The sequence below is a fragment of the Plecotus auritus genome (assembly GCF_963455305.1).
Source record: "Plecotus auritus genome assembly, chromosome: 7".
Classification (NCBI taxonomy): domain Eukaryota; kingdom Metazoa; phylum Chordata; class Mammalia; order Chiroptera; family Vespertilionidae; genus Plecotus; species Plecotus auritus.
The window spans coordinates 20,081,727-20,101,296 of NC_137774.1; the positions used below are offsets into that span (position 1 = coordinate 20,081,727).

Consider the following 19,570-nt stretch of genomic DNA (forward strand, 5'->3'; position numbering starts at 1 on the left):
GGAGGGCGACCTGGCTCGGAAGGACCCCTCCAGGCCTCAGCCCCGCACTCCCGCCCCTCCCCGTCTTCCCAGGGGCTTCGCCGACTCTTTGTTAACTGAGGCCGCGGTTCCCTGGCTTTTGCTAGGCCCCGCAGTTGCCTCCAGTGCGACCAAGGGGTCGCGGCCCCGCGTCCAGACCCACCTCGCACAAAACTGCTGCAGTAGCGGCAGCAACTACTACCGCCGACGCGGAATCTCACGTCCCGAAGTACGCGCGGACCAGGCCGCGTCCCGCCGCGCTCCTCCTTCTCCGCCCCTTTCGCCGCCGCCACTCGACCCGTTGCTGACTGGGGGAGGGGAACACACACCTGACATGCGCAATGCAGAGCGCGGGCCGAAGGGCGGGGTCTGGGTCTGCGATTCCCGGAAAGCGCTGAGGGCTCCTGGCCTTAAAGCTCCGGAATGCCTTGCAGACCTCTCAGACTGTTCGACCGGGCTCTGCTGCTAGGTCAGGGGTGTCCATAGCCTGTATAAGAAATGGGCCTAGGAGGGGAGAAAGAGTAGCAATGACGAGGATCCGCCCAAAAATTCCAAGAAAAGGGGCTTGGGCGGAAACCGCATATACACAAAATTGTCGATCCCCCTAAACACTGGTCTTTTGCAAATACGACCTGGGCAACATTTCTCCGCGTGCCTCTGGCCGCGTGGTTCCATAGAGCATGGCCATCTTTAGCTTCCGGAGCACCACTTCAGTGTGATGACAACTTTACTGAATCCCTGCGGCGAGGGATGGGATTGGCGTGAGCAGTTCCGGCCCAGGGGCCGAGATTATGTAATTTTCCCAGCAGCACCACCTCACCTCTGCTGGGCGTAGGTGGGGGAGGTCTCGCGCGGTCCCAGAAGCTGCGTCCTGCCCCTTCGCCACGCGCAGGCGCGGACGGGCCGCACGCAGTTTACGTAACGGATGGCAGAGGCTACGTGAAGAGTGGGGCGGCGTGACTGAGCTACCGGGTATTGCTGTGTCCTAGAGGCATTAGGGGCACTAAAACCGCGGTGACCGCGCAGGCGGCGGCCAGGCCAAGAGGCCCGTGGGGTAGAGGTGGCAGACGCAGGAGTTCTGAGCCGGTTTCTAGCCCCCGGTACAGGTAGGAAGCGGGCCGTGGCGTGTTAGTCGGTGGGGGCCGGGCCAGTCCCAAGTGGTCTCTCTTGAGTTGCGTGGCCTAGCCCGGTCCGATTTCCCACCCAACCCCCTATGTCAGGCCTGTGGTGACATGCATCGGTCCCCGCCGCTCCTTCTCACTTCTCCCGACTTTCTTAAACCAAACAAGCAAGCTTAGCCCACTCCAAGGCCCATTTTCTGTTGGTCTTCCGGATTGGGGTGATTTTGAACGGTTTTGAGGAACTTCCCCACTGATCTGTGAGCAAATGCCAACCAGAAGGGCAAAGTTAGAGGAAGCTTACAGTATGTAGCAGGAAGAATGGAGTACATGCTAGGATGAATTGATTCTCCATAGTGGGGAATAGACCCTGGTGGTTTGACAAAAGCAACCACCTCTGACTAGTCTTCTCTGAAGGGTTCTAACACAAAACGCGTTTTCATTCAATGTGTGCGTGACTTCCAGAAGTCTCGTAGTCTGGCCATTATCAGAAAGGCCTAATCCAAAATGTCAACAAGTAATGATTCTCCCACTTATTCCCCTCTGGTTTTGTAAGTCCAGACCCAATCTGTGAGACTGCCGAGTGAGCTTGCAGAAGCTAATCAAACCAGACTAGTGTTTGTGTTCCCTGCCCCAGGAGTCTCATCAGGACTGGGTGGCCTGGCAGGGAATTGTGCATTTGAGAAATGAATTGACAGGTGAAGCAGAGAGACTTCTGAGAGGGAAGGCCAAGGCACAAATGGCTTGGATAATTTTAACCTAAATAACCTGGAAGGATCTATGTTACAGTGCTGAGTTATCTTAGAAATGCTTCTATGGTGTGAACATTCTAAGTGGAAATCCAGCTTGAAATGATCAGACCTTTTGGCAGGCAATTGACTGTGTCAGTATTAACTTTTATTTGCTTCTACTTGAAAAAGTTTAAACCATATCTGAAAAAGGAAACACTAAAAATGAAGTTTTTAAATCTTAAAGGGTGTTCATAAGGCACAGGGGAAGGAAGTAATGGGACCTAATATTACTTACCTTCTATGTGCCAGGCACAAGTCTGTACCACCCACACTACAGCCCTGTGATGCAATGGTATCTCTTTTTTTGTAAGTGGGGAACAGGATATTTTAAGTAATTAACCCAAGATCATATGGTTGGCAAATGGTAGAGCTGACATGAAACCAAATCTACACCAAAGTGCTTGCTGTTTTTCATATGTCTTCTACTTTTGACTATAATAAAAGATTATTAAAGGAAGCTAGGAATGTTTGGAGACACATCACAAACTTTTTTGAGGTTAGTGTTGAGAAGACAGCTATGTTTTCCTATAAAATGTTCAAAGATCAATTATTGGAAAGGATATACTATGTGGTATTTCTCAAGTCACTTGTGTCTTTAAAAATTTATGAACTTTGTCCAGTTCGAAGAATATTTCTTGAGCAGCCATGGGTTGCAAAGTATTGGGCAATAACCTTTGATATTGAGCTAATTCTTTTAAGAAATTATGGTATTGTAAATATGAAATATAGAATATTCATTATCCCAGAGCATCTTGAAAGAGTAGTACCTACTCCCTTGTGCCACTTGCTCACCTCCATTAATACCCAACTCCCTGCATTCTGGCTTCCATCCTTACTTACCACTTACCTGCATTTGCCAAAAATGATTTCCTTATTGACATTTGGAGCCCTAGTGGTTTTGGCTCAGTGGATAGAGTATCAGCCTGTGGTCCAAAGGGTCCTGGGTTCGATTCCAATCAAGGGCATGTACCTTGGTTTCAGGCTCCTCCCCGGCCGGGGCCCTGGTTGGGGCTTGTGCAATTGATGTGTTTCTCTCACATCAATGTTTCTCTCTGTCTTTCCCTCTCTTCCACTCTCTCCGGAAAAAAAAAAAAAAAAAAAAAAAATCAATGGAAAAATATCCTTGGGTGAGCGTTACCCCCCCCCCCAAATTTTTTTGGCTCATATCTTACTTGAATTTTCTGCAGCCATTGAAAAAGCTCTGTTTCTTTAGAAATGTGCTTCTCCTTTGACTTCTATAATGCCATTTTAAAATATATATATATATTTTATTGATTTTAGAGAGGAAGGGAAAGAGATAGAAACATCAATGATGAGAAAGAATCATTAATTGGCTGCCTCCTGCATGCCCCACATTGGGGATCGAGCCCGCAACCCAGGAATGTGCCCTGACCAGGAGTTGAACTGTGACCTCCTGGTTCATAGGTTGATGGTCAACCACTGAGCCACGCTGGTTGGGCAATGCTGATAAGTCTTAAATCTGTCAAATCTGGCCCTAACGGGTTTGGTTCAGTGGATAGAGCGTGGGCCTGCGGACTGAAGGGTCCCAGGTTTGATTCCAGTCAAGGGCATGTACCTTGGTTTTGGCACATCCCCAGCAGGGGGTGTGCAGGAGGCAGCTGATCAATGTTTCTAACTCTCTATCCCTCTCCCTTCCTCTCTGTAAAAAGCAATAAAACATATATTTTTAAAAAATCTGTCAAATCTGTTTTCCTGTTCATTTCTAATGCCACTGTCAGTTCAATCGTGTGTGTTTTCTTCTTTTTTTAAAAAATATTTTTTTATTGATTTCAGAGAGGAAGAGAGAGGGAAAGATAGAAACATCAATGATGAGAAAGAACCATCCATCAGCTGCCTCCTACACGCCCCCCACTGGGGGTCAGATCCACAACCCCGGCATGTGCCCTTGACCAGAATCGAACCTGGGACCCTTCAGTCCACAGGACAATGTTCCATCCACTGAGCCAAACCAGCTAGGGCTGTTGTTTTTTTTCTTACATAATTATTTCAACCACTTAATTTTTCCTGCTTCAGGTGCCCTTTTCCAATTCACCCTGTGTATGAGCTGTCAAGAGTTGAATTGCAAATCTGATAGTGTCATTCTCCTACTTAAATCCTTTAGTTGATTCTAATTATCCAAACTTATTAGTGTGGTATTAAAGATCATTATGATCTGGTCCCTGTTGGCCTTTCCAGCCTCATTTCCCCCTCTTGAGTCTATAAACCCAACATCATATCAAACTCCTACAATATGTTATTTTTAGCCTTTATGCTATAGCTATTCTTCCATCTGCAGTGCCTGTTCTTGCATGCAGAAACCATGCTTTTAATTTTTTGAAGAACTTTTTATTACAAAAGCACATCATAGGAAAATTAGGAAACATAAAAATAAGGCAAAATGCCCATAGTCCTACCATACAAAGTAATTATTATTTATATGTAGATGTATATACGTCCTTCCAAACTGTTTTGTTTACACGTATTTGCTTCTAAAATAATATGGATTCTAACTTCATTTGTAACAATTTTTAATGGACAAAAAGTAAATTTGCTTTTTGTATGTACCTATGGTTTAACCAAACAATTTCAAATTTTCCACTACTATAAGTAATACTGTAACACATATCCTTGAAGCTGAATTCTTGTGCAAATTTACAGTTATTTGGGAGTCATGTTTTACTCTCTTGGCTTAATATCTGACATGGTAGTACGTTCAGTGAAGGTACATTTATTTAGATATGGTAGAATCATTTTATGAAAAGCAGTAAAGCCAGGGTTCTTATATTATTCTGCAGGAATTGCTTAGCTTTTGATGGTTATTGAATCCTTATGTAGCAAAAGTTGCATTTTATAAAAATGGCCATGATTTTTAGGGAGAGTTGAGACAAGGGAGACCATTTAGGAAAATACTGTGGTTCTTCAGCGGGTGGTGGTAGCTTAGATTATGGTGGCTTTGGGAATCAAATGAAACACCAGGATTTGGTGGCTGATTAGATTTCAAAGGGAAAAGAAAGTAAAAAATTAGATATCTTGCTTTTTTTCAACAAGTAAGATTGGGAAAATGGGATTAATATTAATATAAAAATAGAGATATTCAGGTACCTATTGATTTTGAGACAGTTGTAGAGGAAGGATCTGCAGACTGAGAGGTGGACTATTTTTGTACAGCCTGTGAATGAAGAGTGGTTTTTCCCATTTTAAAGGATTTTACAAACTTTATTTTGTATTTCAGGTGTACAGCATAGTGTTAGACAATCGTATACTTTACAAAGTGGTCCCCCAAATATTTCAGGTACCCACCTGGCCCCATATGTAGTTATTACAATACTAGAGGCCCAGTGCACAAATTCGTGCATGGGTGGGGTCCCTCGGCCTGGCTGGTGATCGCCCAGTCCCGATCAAAGCTGATAGGGGCTGGCTGGCCAAGGAGGGACCACTGGAGGGCTCCAGAGCATGTCTGGCCCTCTCGCCCAGTACCGATCACCAGACCCCAGCAGCAAGCTAACCTACTCATCGGAGCATCTGCTCCCTGGTGGTCAGTGTGTGTCATAACAACTGGTCGAGCGGTCGGCCAAAAGTTCGACCCATTAGTCAGACACTTAGCATATTATGCTTTTATTATATAGGATTATTGACTATATTCCCTATGCTGTACTTTACATCCCCATGACTATTTTTGTGACTACCAATTTGTAGTTCTTCACTTTTTCCCTCAGGCCCAACTCCCAACCTCCCCTTATACCACCCCCACCCGCACCCCCACCCCCACCTCTGGCAACTATCAGTCTGTTCTCTGAATCTAGGAGTCTGTTTCTATTTTGTTTGTTCATTTATTTTGCTCATGTATTATTTTCATTACCACCAACAGATAAGTAGTTGCATCTCATTCTTATATCCCTCCCCAGTTACTATATAAAGTTTTTCAAAAAAATGCTTACTGAATGCACAGTGTAAATGGAAACCAACCTAAAGATTTTATAGGTAGTGACAGAATCCAGATGAGAACCTAGGCCTCTTTACCCCCACCTCGTTTTTTGTGATACTTTCTAAAATGAATAATATTAGTAAGAGAAAAGTAGGAGAGTGTCATAGATATATCTTTTAATTGTTTCCAAATTTGATCAGTGTATAGAGTAGCTGTCAATTTAGGTTTTTTGTGTGTGTTTTTTTTAAGGTGCCATGAAAGTCTTCCTTGCTTTCTGTGTTGTCCTTTTGGTGTTCGGAAGTGTCTCTGAAGCTAAATTTGATGATTTTGAGGATGAGGAAGACATAGTAGAATATGATGATAATGATTTTGCTGAATTTGAAGATGTCACAGAAGATTCTGTAACTGAATCTCCTCAACGGGTGATTACCACTGAAGATGATGAAGACGAGACCACTGTAGAGTTAGAAGGGCAGGATGGAAACCAAGAAGGAGATTTTGAAGATGCAGATACCCAGGTGAGGTTTTCTTATTGATTTTTCAGGAAATTAGAAGGATGGGAAAATTTTTCATTAGCACTTTTCCTAGACTTTACAAGTAAGACTCAGGTCTAGGGAGACTTTTACTCTCTGGTATCTTCATTTTTGTTTAATAGGTGGAGTTCTAAATGTTTTATGGTGTTTTCCCACCTTTCACATTGATGGAAGAATGAATTGTCTTTCTCCTCTTTGGAAACCCTGGGGTGGGGGAATGAAAGTGATAGAGAATGGATACTATGTGTGGGTGGGAATTATATCAGTTAGAACTCAGGGTTCAAAAGCATGGGGAGTCATTTGTTAAAAACATGTAATATCTCTGTGTTCTGTGCTTGTTAACATGTTCTATTTTCCTCTACAATTGTTGCCTACAAAAAAAGAGAAACAATTGCTGGCAACATTTGTAGGGAAAAACAGATTGCTGCCTCATTTTTGTAGGAGGGAGATACCGAGGGTGAGCCATATGATGATGAAGAATTTGAAGGTTATGAAGACAAACCAGATACTTCTTCTAGCAAAAATAAAGACCCAATAACAATTGTTGATGTAGGTATACAGGATTCTAAATTCCAAACTAACCAACAAAATACCTTACTGTTATTAATCCCAGAAATATAATTAGTGACATGTAGCTGGTGTTGATATAACTGTGGTAGCTATGAAAGAGTTTGACATCAGTTCTTCTGATAAAACTCCACACCTGTAGAAGCAATCCCTGTGTTTTTGTTCTAGTCCTCATAGTTTTATTCATTAAGGAATGATGAAGATGATAGCCATTGGATTTATTTTGGGGTGGGACCAGAATCAAGTTTAATACAAAGGGCTTTCCATCCTTTTATCCCACTTGACTGTCTTCACATTTCCTTAAAGAGTCTTTTACAAAGCCAACCTGGAAAATCAAAATGGGCATGTTTTTCAAAGTATAACCATATTTAGTGACAGTTATCTAAAGTATCCCTTCTGTTTATGGGTTTTCTAATTGTCCTTCATTCCATGAGTTAGATTCCATCCTTTAGCTTCAACTAACATTAAATGGAATAATTGTTTTTCTTTAGGTTCCTGCACACCTCCAAAACAGTTGGGAGAGTTATTATCTAGAAATTTTGATGGTGACTGGTCTGCTCGCCTACATCATGAACTATATCATTGGGAAGAATAAAAATAGTCGCCTTGCTCAGGCCTGGTTTAACTCTCATAGAGAACTTTTGGAGAGTAACTTTACCTTAGTAGGTAAGTTAGGCTAATAGAAGTCCTGCCGTGGGCTTGGAAAACATCTAATAAGAACTGTTTATTCCCCTCAGTTTAAGTACCTAACCGCTTTCAGGGAATGCTGAAGAAGGTGCTTTTTTATTTTCTTTCCAGGGATCCCATTTTTGTTAGGTTTTATATGCTGAATAAATTGTATTTATGAAATGATTTTCTCATCTGCCATTAATCAACATTTGCTAAAGAACAATTGTTTCAAAACATTTGGACAAGAGTCTGGCTGAAAGCAAGGAATTTTAACATTTTAAGTAGTTTGATAAATACTTTCGGTTCATCTTTTAGAAATTAGAATACCCTTGGGTTCTGGGCACTTGAGTTTTGGATCCACTGCAGAGGTGTGTACACTGAAGTACATTAGAGGAGCCCCTGCAGTTGTATAGTGTAAGGAGTAAGGTGGACTTGCCCACATTCAACCTCTGTTTGGCATTTAACACTTTGTTTCCCTTTAATAGTAAGCAAGTATGCATCTGCTCTCTTTAGCAGACTATTTATGTGTTGTGCTAGCTACTTTGCATATTTTGTTTCTTATTTAAACTTTGTAACAATACTGTCAGTTGGAAAGTTTCTTTTTTCCTAAAGAGGGGACTGAAATCCAGAAATGCTATTTTCTTGCAGCCATGATATATTAAACCTAGTCTACATGCTTTCAAATTCCATGCTCTCTCTGCTGTACCATATTATTTCAGAGTACTTAATCACCTGGACATTAGGAAAATAATAAGCCGCCTTTAAGGCCTTCCACTTCCTCATGTGTTTTCATTTGGTGTGTTAGTCTTGCTTTACCTTGTGAGGTTCAGCACTTTCTTTCATACACTTAATTAAATGAAGTGAGAAAATGGTTGGAATTTTAGCTTTTTCTAGATCTAAAATACAGCTCTTAATACCACTATTATCATTTTGCTGTTGAAAAAGGAAACTTGGTCAAAGTTAACTCAGACATGGTGAGGGAGTGTTAAATAGTTTGTAGTGATGGTATTTTTTTTTTTTTATTCATTACATTGGGAGTATTTTTTTTTAATATATTTTATTGATATTTTACAGAGAGGAAGGGAGAGGGATAGAGAGTTAGAAACATCGATGAGAGAGAAACATCGATCAGCTGCCTCCTGCACACCTCCTACTGGAGATGTGCCCGCAACCAAGGTACATGCCCTTGACCGGAATCGAACCCAGGACCCTTCAGTCCGCAGGCCGACGCTCTATCCACTGAGCCAAACCGGTTTTGGCACATTGGGAGTATTTTTAACTTTGGGGGGAAACATTTAAACTGATTTTGCTCCATTTTTTATCTACTCTTAAGAAACTTAAACTGCAAGCTGACTGTCTAACTAACAAGGACATAGTAATGCTAGTGTATGATTTTTTTTTATGGAGACAATAGAGTTTTAAAAGTAAAAGGAACAATGCCCATCTGTTGTCATCTATGTTCAAAGGAGAGTTCTATACGATCTCGTATTGCCACCCTAAAACTCTGATCATTGTGGGGTCAGAGTGGAGGAGGGAGTGGTGATTAGGCCTCAACACTTTAAGGGAATCACATTAAGTGATTTACTCCTAGGGGATGATGGAACAAACAAAGAAGCCACAAGTACAGGAAAGCTGAACCAGGAGAATGAGCATATCTACAACCTGTGGTGTTCTGGTCGAGTGTGCTGTGAGGGGATGCTTATCCAGCTCAGGGTAAGTAGGGAATTTCTGGTGCAATGTTTATGTCTACCTTTTGTTTTTTTCCAAATTCTCTATGTTTAGTGTCTTCAAGGAGGTCTAAAAGTCATCTTCTACTACTAACTGGCAAATGTCAAGTATATTTGAAACATCTGATTCCCTCTCCAGGGTCTCTTCTTTGTAGTAAGTGGCGATTACAACTGTTCTCTTTTTTTTTTTTTTTTCCAGTTCCTCAAGAGACAGGACTTACTGAACGTCCTGGCCCGTATGATGAGGCCAGCAAGTGATCAAGTGGTATGTATTCTTCTTGCTGTTTTTCTCTGTACAGATTGAATTCTTAATTTCTTAGAGCTTATTCCATTTATTGTTTAGATTCTGTTTGGAGTTACTGACAACTTATGTACTTTGTCAAAAAATGGGCCCTTCTCTATTTGCACAGACCATTGTCCACTTGTGTATAGCTGTTGGGGTGGAGGTGCATGTGAGTAGGTCACTTACCTGGATAATGTCTCTTTTGATTAATAGCAAAGTCAGCTGATTAGGGACCTTCTGCTACATAACACAACAGAGTCATGGGAGTGATATCCCATCATTTCACAAGTCCTGCTCACATTCAAGGGGAGGATGTATATATACACCAGGGGAATCTTCAGGGCCATCTTAGAAATAGGCCTATCACAGAACCTAATGTGAGTTTTGGGGTTGTTTTTTTTTGTTTGTTTGTTTGTTTTAATAGCAAATAAAAGTAACCATGAATGATGAAGACATGGATACCTATGTGTTTGCTATTGGTACTCGGAAAGCCCTGGTACGACTGCAGAAAGAGATGCAGGATCTGGTACGTTGACTATTCCAACTCAAATATACATAGAAACTGTGCCTAATTATTACATAGATGTTCACCTTCAAAGCATAGCATAATTAACCACTTTAAAATAGGTCAGTACATATTCTCTTGAGAAGAAAACGTCTATGCATAATAAAATGTCACATCTTACTTTCAATTACTTCTTCCTCTAGAGTGAGTTTTGTAGTGACAAACCTAAGTCTGGAGCAAAGTATGGACTGCCAGACTCCTTGGCCATCCTGTCAGAGATGGGAGAAGTCACAGAGGGAATGATGGATACAAAGGTAAGTGTAATAGAAGGCATATATTTGCAGATCTTGGCATTTACAAGGTACTCTCCCTAAAAGTCACCCTGAATGAGTTCATCATTTAAGGCAGTGTATTGATTATGTATTCCTTTCCCCAAAACACTCTAATTCTTTCTTTAAGCAACAGATTGACTTGTCAAAAAAATTGTTTAGTGAAGAAGTTCTCTCTAAATCAAGAGCAAATTGTTCCTAGGATTGCTGATGACTTTCAGATTATTTTTAGAAAGGACTACAACTTTAATCTTTATCACCATGTCATTTAGTCCATTATTTTAGTTTCAACTAGTGTAAGAGAAGAGGGATGTATAGAGAGCCATTTTTTTTCTATTGGTTGTGTAATGGTAACAACACATCTTAATATCATAAAAATGTAGGCTAGCTCAAAGACAGTTATAAATGTAAGTTCAAGGTGATATGTTCATGAAGAATCTCCTGAAATTATTTTAGATTTTATCTCCATGCTTTTATTCTTATTTAGAATATTACTTTGAGACATATTTTCAGGTGCTCAATAAGAACACTTGCCCTAACCGGTTTGGCTCAGTGGATAGAGCGTCAGCCTGCGGACTGAGGGGTCCCAGGTTCGATTCCGGTCAAGGGCATGTAACTTGGTTGCGGGCACATCCCCAGTGGGAGGTGTGCAGGAGGCAGCTGATCGATGTTTCTCTCCCATCGATGTTTCTGACTATCTATCCCTCTTCCTTCCTCTCTGTAAAAAATCAATAAAATATATTTTTTTAAAAAAAGAATACTTAAGCATTGGTGTTACTAAAGAAAAGGTACTAGTTTCATTATAGAGAAATTCCTTATCCTATTTAAATTTAATTTTTAAAAGTTTTAGCCTTAATGACATTGTACAATAGCAAGAAGGACTGAAGAGTAAATATCTTTTTTTTTTTTAATATATTTTATTGATTTCAGAGAGAAAGGGAGAGGGAGAGATAGAAACACCAATGATGAGAGAGAATCATTGACCGGCTGCTTCCTGCATGCCCCCTAGGGATCGAGCCCGCAACCCAGGCATGTGCTCTTGGCCGGAATCGAACCTGGGACCCCTCAGTCCGCAGGCCGACGCTCTACCCACTGAGCCAAACCAGCCAGGGCAAGAGTAAATATCTTTATGAAAAAAGGGAAATACATCAAACCCTACTTTAAAATACAATAATTTTCTCTATTTCAGATGGTCCACTTTCTTACACACTACGCTGACAAGATTGAATCCGTTCATTTTTCAGACCAGTTCTCGGGTCCAAAAATTATGCAAGAGTACGTATGAAATAAAAATACTGAATATGATTTTCTTCTTTAGCTTTCTGTGTTGAAACACCTGCAAGATACTTCTGCAATTTCCCTTACCATATGAGTGAGGGAAGTTCATGACTCCCAAGTTTCCTTTTGCTTTGACTACATGCATCAGGAAGGTAGTTGGAAACCTATGGGAGATAAACAAGCCTCCCCACTTTGCATGTGTCGCTGCACGTGTGCACCATGCACTCAGTGACGTAGAATAGAATCTTACAAAATGGCTCATATAAGAAAATGCAATTTCTAATCTCTGTCCTTCGTAGTCTATGTTCTTTTTTTCCCTTTTTTAAATTTATGATATGAATCTATAATGTTTGATTGCAAATCTGGCCTTTTCTGGCTTGTCTTTGTATAGTGGATGCTTATATTCTTTCTGAGTATAGGTATTATCAAACATGTTCAATACCCAAAGTAATATTTATAGTAATATATTTCAAATGTACGTATTCAGGGCTTGAATTTGATGTTTGAATTCCGATTTGTTGTTGTATATTCCCATTTCAGGAGAACATACTTATTTAAGTTCACCCTTGGTGTAGAAATGGTTCTGGCCTAAATTTTTGATTAAGGGCTACTCTCTCATAGGCTGTGGAATTGAGTACAATTAAAAGCCATCCTGGATTTTCATTGTGTGTCAGAATTACTCAGGTCCTTTTGCCTTTAGATGGTGTTGCATCATCCTTGCCCTGCTTAACTCAATATCAATACCATGGGCAAAGTACCACATTATAGTAACTGTGGTGCCTTTTGGGGTGGGGGAGAAGCGAGTTGATAGTCAAAGATTACAAGGGAATCTTTGGTGAGTCGGAACTAAAATATATGTGCTATAGTTGATTATTTCTAAATTTATTCTAAGCCTGGCTTAAAAATAAGATACTTCATTATAGGAAGGAAGATAAAATAGGAGTTGGAAATAGAACATAGAAACTCATCAAAATTAGCAGAAATGTTATTTAAAATATGGGCCTCTTACTTAAATATAGGCTTATTTCTGGTTCCCCAGGTGAGATGGAATATATCTTGCCTGGAGGGGATTTCACTTGGAGGTGTTCAAGTATAAAGGTCACTTGGGAATGCATTCATCAGATAGGCAAGTGGATCAGGTGACCTGTAAAGTTCCTTCAGGCTCTGAGATTATATTTGACTTGGGGATGCCAAGCCAAATAAATACTGTGCTGATTAATTGTAGGTATCTATTCATCTAAGTGAACTGGGTAATTTATATGCATAGAGAATATCTTTCTTGTGTTCTTTCTAAATAGCCTTTTCTTTCATGACAGGGAAGGTCAGCCTTTAAAGCTACCTGAAACTAAGAGGACACTACTGTTTACATTTAATGGTAAGTATCCCATGTCCTGTCTGGGTTCTTTGTTTTCTGAGAGATGACCTTCCATGTCCTGTCTGGGTTCTTTGTTTTCTGAGAGATGACCTTAAGGAGAGTATTGTTCCCTCCTAAGTGACAGCTATAAAAAAAATATATTAGCCCTAGCTGGTTTGGCTCAGTGGATAGAGCGTCAGCTTGCGGACTGAAGGGTCCCAGGTTTGATTCTGGTCAAGGGCACATGCCTGGGTTGCGGGCTTGATCCCTAGTGGGGGGCATGCAGGAGGCGGCCAATCAATGATTCTCTCTCATCATTGATGGTTCTCTCTCTCTCCCTACTTCTCTGAAATCAATAAAAATACATTAAAAAACTAACTATATTAAACAAACCCCATGCCTGCTTATTGCTATTGGGTTTCTTCAATAAGAGATCCTTGTATATATTTTAATTTATATTTTCTGTTGCATTTTAGCTGCCTAAGAAACATGAAGAAGAGTTTATTAATTTAAAAAAAAAAAAAAAAAAAGGGAGTTGGTGACTCAGAAGTATTAATGCTCTGTTAACTCAATAGGAAAATGGCTTTGTTTTCCAGTGCCTGGTTCAGGTAACACTTACCCAAAGGATATGGAAGCTTTGCTACCCCTGATGAACATGGTGATTTACTCTATTGACAAAGCCAAAAAGTTCCGACTAAACAGAGAAGTAAGACTGCAGCCTTTATTATAAGTTGGCACCTGTTATTTTTTTCCTCTGGGGGAATCATCTATCGAGGATTTCAGTGATTGTATCTTTGCTACTTTACTTGAAATTGCTAAATGGGAGTAGTTTTATGAAAGAACTAGAGGCCCGGTGCAGGAAATTCGTGCCAGGGGCAGGGGAGGGGGTGTCCCTCAGCCCAGCCTGCACCCTCTCCAATCTGGGACCCCTCGAGGGATGTCCAACTGCCCGTTTAGACATCCCTCTCACAATCCAGGACTGCTGGCTCCCAACTGCTCACCTGCTTGCCTTCCTGATTGCCCCTAACCGCTTCTGCCTGCCAGCCTGATCACCCCCTAACCACTCCCCTGCCAGCCTGATTGATGCCTAACTGCTCCCCTGCCAGCCTGTTTGCCCCTAACTGCCTTCCCCTGCAGGCCTGGTCACCCCTAACTGCCCTCCCCTGCAGGCCTGGTCACCCCTAACTGCCCTCCCCTGCAGGCCTGGTCCCCCCCAACTGCTCTCCCCTGCAGGCCTGGGTCCCCCCCAACTGCCCTTCCCTGCAGACCCAATCACCCCCAACTTCCCTCCTCTGCAGGCCTGATCGCCCACAACTGCCCTCCCTTGCAGTCCTGGTCCATCCCAACTGCCCTCCCCTCCTGGCCATCTTGTGGTGGCCATCTTGTGTCCACATGGGGGCAGGATCTTTGACCACATGGGGGCAGCCATCTTGTGTGGAGTGATGGTCAATCTGCTTATTACTCTTTTATTAGATAGGATAGAGGCCTGGTGCACAGATGGGGGCCAGCTGGTTTGCCCTGAAGGGTGTGCCAGATCAGGGTGGGGGTTCCCTTGGGGCATGGGGCAGCCTGGGTGAGGGGTCTGTGGTGGTTTGCAGGCCAGCCACGCCCACCCCCCCCACCCCCCCCCCCCGGCGATCCAAGCAGAGGCCCTGGGATCTGGGGTTTATTTATCTTCTACAATTGAAACTTTGTAGCCTGGAGCGGAGCCAAGCCTTCTGCTTGCTCCGTGGTGGCAGCCATTTCTGTTGGGATTTATGTATCTTCTATAATTGAAACTTAGTAGCCTTAAGCGGAGGCCAAGGCAGGCCAGGGCTTCAGAAGCTTGTCTTTCTCCATCGCCGGGGGCAACCCTAGCCTCCTGCTCTCTCCAGCTCTGTGGCTGCCGCCATTTCTGTTGGGATTTATTTATTTTCTATAATTGAAACTTTGTAGCATTGAGTGGAGGCCTGGTCCGGCAAGGGCAGGCGGAAAGCTTGGCTTCCTCCATTGCCCGGGAAACCCAAGCCTCCCTCCTGTTCTCTGTGGCCATAGCCATCTTGGTTGGGTTTATTTGCATATTCCCTCCTGATTGGCTGGTGGGTGTGGCTTGTGGGAGTAGTGGAGCTACAGTCAATTTGCATATTACTTTTATTAGATAGGATACTAAATGGGCTTTTGCTCCTATTGGATTAAAATGGATTTCTTATGAAACTCTTACGTTTCTTGGGGAAAGGGCAAACAAAAAGCAGATAAGAACCGAGCTAGAGTGGAAGAGAAATTCTTGAAGCTGACGCATGTGCAAAGACAGGAAGCTGCACAGTCTCGGCGTGAGGAGAAGAAAAGAGCAGAGAAGGAGCGGATCATGAATGAGGAAGATCCTGAGAAACAGCGCAGGCTCGAGGTAAGACCAACTTTTCTTATTACTGGGGTAAAACTAAGATTTATAAGGATACCTATTTGTACCATATTGGCTTTTAAGGTAATTTTGTGGAGGAATGTACACAGGCTAAAAGTTTAACATTTTCTCAGTACTTGGGACCTTTAGCCAGTCAGTAGCACTTAAAGAAGGATAGGGCTTCAAACCATGTTAGAGTGAATCTGATCCTGGCGAATGATGTGAATTACCCTATTCCCCCAACACAATCTAATTTTGCAAGTTAAACTATCATCTCTCAAGCCAAGTACTTACTGAGGTAGAAAGTAGGAATTTTAATAGAAGCCAGCACACGTACCCTATGGTTCAAATAAACTTGTTTTATAACATTTCTAATTTGATTATAGAATAAGAGACTTACGATATTATTTTTTTGTATTTTTGGTATCTATTTTGTACATAACTAGATTTTCAAACTTAAGAGCTTTTTAGAGTGTGGTATATTATGTTTCAGATAACAGCATGTTCTTACATTTATGTGAAATAAGATACCATAGTCCAGTTCTAACATTTTAAACCTTATAAATGCTGATCAGAAAAAGAGGAGGAGAACAAAGTTCTGGGGGATGTGGCACTTTAGTTGCCTGTAGAGTCATTAAAGCTGTTGAGCGAAGTGCCCAGGATACCACAGGCCTCCTCCCATCTTATCATTTCTCATCATTTTTCCTTTGGTTTAGTTGATGGATATTTTTCCTCTGAAAATAGAGCTCTGTTTATGCAACCTTCTGTATAAATAAAAATGGCTTTTTAATGAATACACTGAAACAATCTACATGGAATCATTAATAGATAATGCCTTTCATTTTTCTATGAAAAAAGTTTTCCAGTTCTTTCCAGGGTTTGAAACTACAATAGGTTTAAGAAAAAGGAGGGCCCAGAACTTAAGTCAGAAGTGAACTAACCTTAATTCTACCATGTAAAAATGACATAATCCACACTAACTGGTTTGGCTCAGTGGATAGAGCGTTGGCCTGCAGACTCAAGGGTCCTAGGTTCAATTCCAGTCAAGGGCATGTACCTTGGTTGCGGGCACATACCCAGTAGGGAGTATGCAGGAGGCAGCTGTTCGATGTTTCTCTCTCAGATTTTTCTCTCTATCCCTCTCCCTTCCTCTCTGTAAAAAATCAGTAAAATATATCTTTAAAAATGACATAATCCTTTACACAACTCTCTTGCCTAAAGGTAACCACTGTTAACACTATATAGCTTATTTAGTTCCCCAACTCCATATAAGTTTAGTGTGCATATTCCTTTTCTTAATGTAGATTTTCTTTTTTTTTTCTTTTTTTAATATATTTTATTGATTTTTTACAGAGAGGAAGGGAGAGGGATAGAGAGTTAGAAACATCGATGAGAGGGAAACATCGATCAGCTGCCTCCCGCACACCTCCCACCGGGGATGTGCCCGCAACCAAGGTACATGCCCTTGACCGGAATCGAACCCGGGACCTTTCAGTCCACAGGCCGACGCTCTAGCCACTGAGCGACACCGGTCAGGGCAATGTAGATTTTCTTACAAACAATATTCTACAACTTTTTATATTAAAAATATAGCAGTCTTTCAAAGAATGTATCTTTCTGTATTTGTGCTTTTTTTTCTTTCCCGAGGAAAAGAATCCTGGGCGAGAAAGAAAGTAAGATAGGCTGCTAATAAGTTGTACCAATTTAAACTTTTTTTACTAGTATATGATATGAGAGCTCCTCTTTACTCATATCTTTATGACTAGTTCTCAATTTTTAAGTTTTTATTTATTTTAAAATTATTTGTATATATATATATTTTTTTAATATATTTTATTGATATTTTACAGAGAGGAAGGGAGGGGGATAGAGAGTTAGAAACATCGATGAGAGAGAAACATCGATCAGCTGCCTCCTGCACATCCCCCACCGGGGATGTGCCTGCAACCACGGTACATGCCCTTGACCGGAATTGAACCTGGGACCCTTGAGTCCGCAGGCCGACGCTCTATCCACTGAGCCAAACCGGTTTCGGCTGTATATTTTTTAATCCTCACCTCAGGATATGTTTTTACTGATTTTAAAGAGAGAAAGGGGGAGAGGGAGAGAGGGAAAAACAGAGACATTAATCAGTTGCCTCCGGTATGTGCCCCAACCAGATCAAACCCAAGTTGGAGCATCTTCCTGATAAGCCAGGGTTGCAGGTTCAATCCCAGTCAGGGTACATACAGGAATCAACCAATGAGTGCATAAATTAGTAGAAGAAGCAAATTGCTGTTTCTCTCTCTCTCTCTCTCAAATCAATTTTTAAAAGATCTTACGCTTTTCTGAACTGAAGTACAAATCCTTGGTAAATTCATATAATTGTTATGTTGAAAGTTGACCTAGTGTTTCTTAGGTATAGGAAAAATCAGATCAGACTAACAAAGCCAACTTAAATATAGTATTTAGTTTCTGATTTGAGATGGTAGTTACCTTTGCTTCATTTCAAGTTAATTTTTGTTAACTAATATAGATATTAGCAATTTTTATAACTATCTTCTGGAATGTTATTTATGGTGCAAGTCTAGGTTTTTGAATAATATTATAGGCAGTATTCTAGTTTTGATTTTTTAAAAATCTGTGCTTAGAGCTTAGTTTGGATTATCTCTGTCTGTCTGTCTGTCTCTCTCTCTAGGAAGCTGCCTTGAGACGTGAGCAAAAGAAATTGGAAAAGAAGCAAATGAAAATGAAACAAATCAAGGTGAAAGCCATGTAAAGTCATCCCAGAGATCTGAGTCCTGATGCCACCTATAAGCTCTGAATTCACAGGAAACGTAAAAAATACCAGTCCATTTCTCATCTGAAAGTTCAAACACTCCGAGTGACTGAGAAATCCTTAATTCATCATATGTTTTTTTTTTGGTTTGGAGTTTTACAGAAGTTAGAAATACATTGGAAGGACTCTGTTTCAGTAATTTCCTTCCAGATAATCATATTATTTTGATTATTTTACAAAAGGAATGATATATGAACTCTGTAGTTTTAAAATTCTTTTAAAATTATAACATGAATCATCAGTGCTTTTAGTGCTATTATATTTGAAGAAATATCATGAGTTTATAGATAAACAATTAGATTGTTGCTTTTTGTTTAAACTAGGCAGTTGAAGTGGCTATAAAGAATGACCCTAAACCAAGATTCCACAAATAACAATAAACATTGCTTGTTTTCTTCTGTGTCTACATCAAACTTGTAAAAAAATAAAACTGAGAACACTATCTGTGGTGTTGAAATTTCAGGGACTCAAAACTTTAGTTTACTGTATGTTTTGTAGGTGGAGGGTGCTCATGACAGTATTATAGGATATCTGTAGATTTTAGGGTACTGACATGTACTGGAAAATTCTACAGATAGATAGTCCAGGAGCAGAGTTTTCTCCTTACCTGATACCATAAGCTAATGACATTGTGAATGCTGTATTTTAAGTGGTTGTATTTTTTCTTGAGTTAAATGCATGAAAAATTACCTGCTTCACCTAGAGCAGATCAGTGGTCTACGTGAAGTCGCAGTTTTCCTTCTTGGTTGCCTCACACTATTGGATGTTCATGGGAAAGTTCTCTGTGTTGTGGCTGTGTCCCTTTGCTTCTCCTGCTTTTATCTCTTCCACAGCTGAGGCTGGATATATTCTTTCAGAGAAATAGCCATGAATATGCATAAATACACTTTTAAAAATGAGCTTTCCTAAAAGATTGAGAGTTCTTTCTGCCTCTTGAGCATGGGTGGGGAACCTTTTTTCTGTCAAGGGCCATTTGGATATTTATAACATTCTCGGGCCATACAAAATTATCAACTTAAAAATTATCATGCTGCCCTAACCGGTTTGGCTCAGTGGATAGAGCGTCGGCCTGCGGACTCAAGGGGTCCGGGTTCGATTCCGGTCAAGGGCATGTACCTTGGTTGCGGGCACATCCCCAGTAGGGGGTGTGCAGGAGGCAGCTGATCCATGTTTCTCTCTCATCGATGTTTCTAACTCTATCCCTTCCTCTCTGTAAAAAATCATTAAAATATATATTTTTAAAAAATTATCATGCTGCCCTAGCCAGTTTGGCTCAGT

At 41.1% G+C, this 19,570-nt stretch overlaps 2 protein-coding genes across 5 annotated transcripts in view; one reads left to right on the forward strand and one right to left on the reverse strand.

Annotated features, from left to right (window-relative positions):
* Positions 1–914, reverse strand: part of DDX42 (DEAD-box helicase 42) — a 33,898-nt gene extending 32,984 nt beyond the window's left edge. Inside the window, exon 1 of one of the 4 annotated variants that reach the window (XM_080682319.1) lies at positions 348–914. The gene's annotated coding sequence lies outside the window, so the exon portion shown is untranslated. Of the gene's footprint in view, positions 1–181 lie in introns of all 4 variants that reach the window. The other 3 variants (XM_080682320.1, XM_080682317.1, XM_080682318.1) reach the window with 3 other exon arrangements.
* CCDC47 (coiled-coil domain containing 47) lies at positions 797–18,734 on the forward strand. The gene is made up of 13 exons (XM_080682321.1): positions 797–1,124; positions 6,102–6,370; positions 6,827–6,934; positions 7,444–7,618; positions 9,213–9,334; positions 9,548–9,613; positions 10,056–10,157; positions 10,340–10,450; positions 11,655–11,740; positions 13,060–13,118; positions 13,694–13,803; positions 15,313–15,480; positions 18,152–18,734. The coding sequence occupies exons 2-13, from the start codon at positions 6,107–6,109 to the stop codon at positions 18,230–18,232; spliced, it is 1,452 nt and encodes a 483-aa protein (XP_080538447.1). The 5' UTR covers positions 797–1,124; positions 6,102–6,106; the 3' UTR covers positions 18,233–18,734.
* The last annotated feature ends 836 nt before the right edge of the window (positions 18,735–19,570 follow it).

Excerpts from the sequence above, each read along its gene's own strand:
- CCDC47 (XM_080682321.1), top strand. The coding sequence starts at position 6,107 with ATGAAAGTCTTCCTTGCTTTCTGTGTTGTCCTTTTGGTGTTCGGAAGT. Across the intron at positions 6,371-6,826 it reads TTGAAGATGCAGATACCCAG|GAGGGAGATACCGAGGGTGA; the intron begins GTGAGGTTTTCT and ends TCATTTTTGTAG. Across the intron at positions 9,335-9,547 it reads GGATGCTTATCCAGCTCAGG|TTCCTCAAGAGACAGGACTT; the intron begins GTAAGTAGGGAA and ends TTTTTTTTCCAG.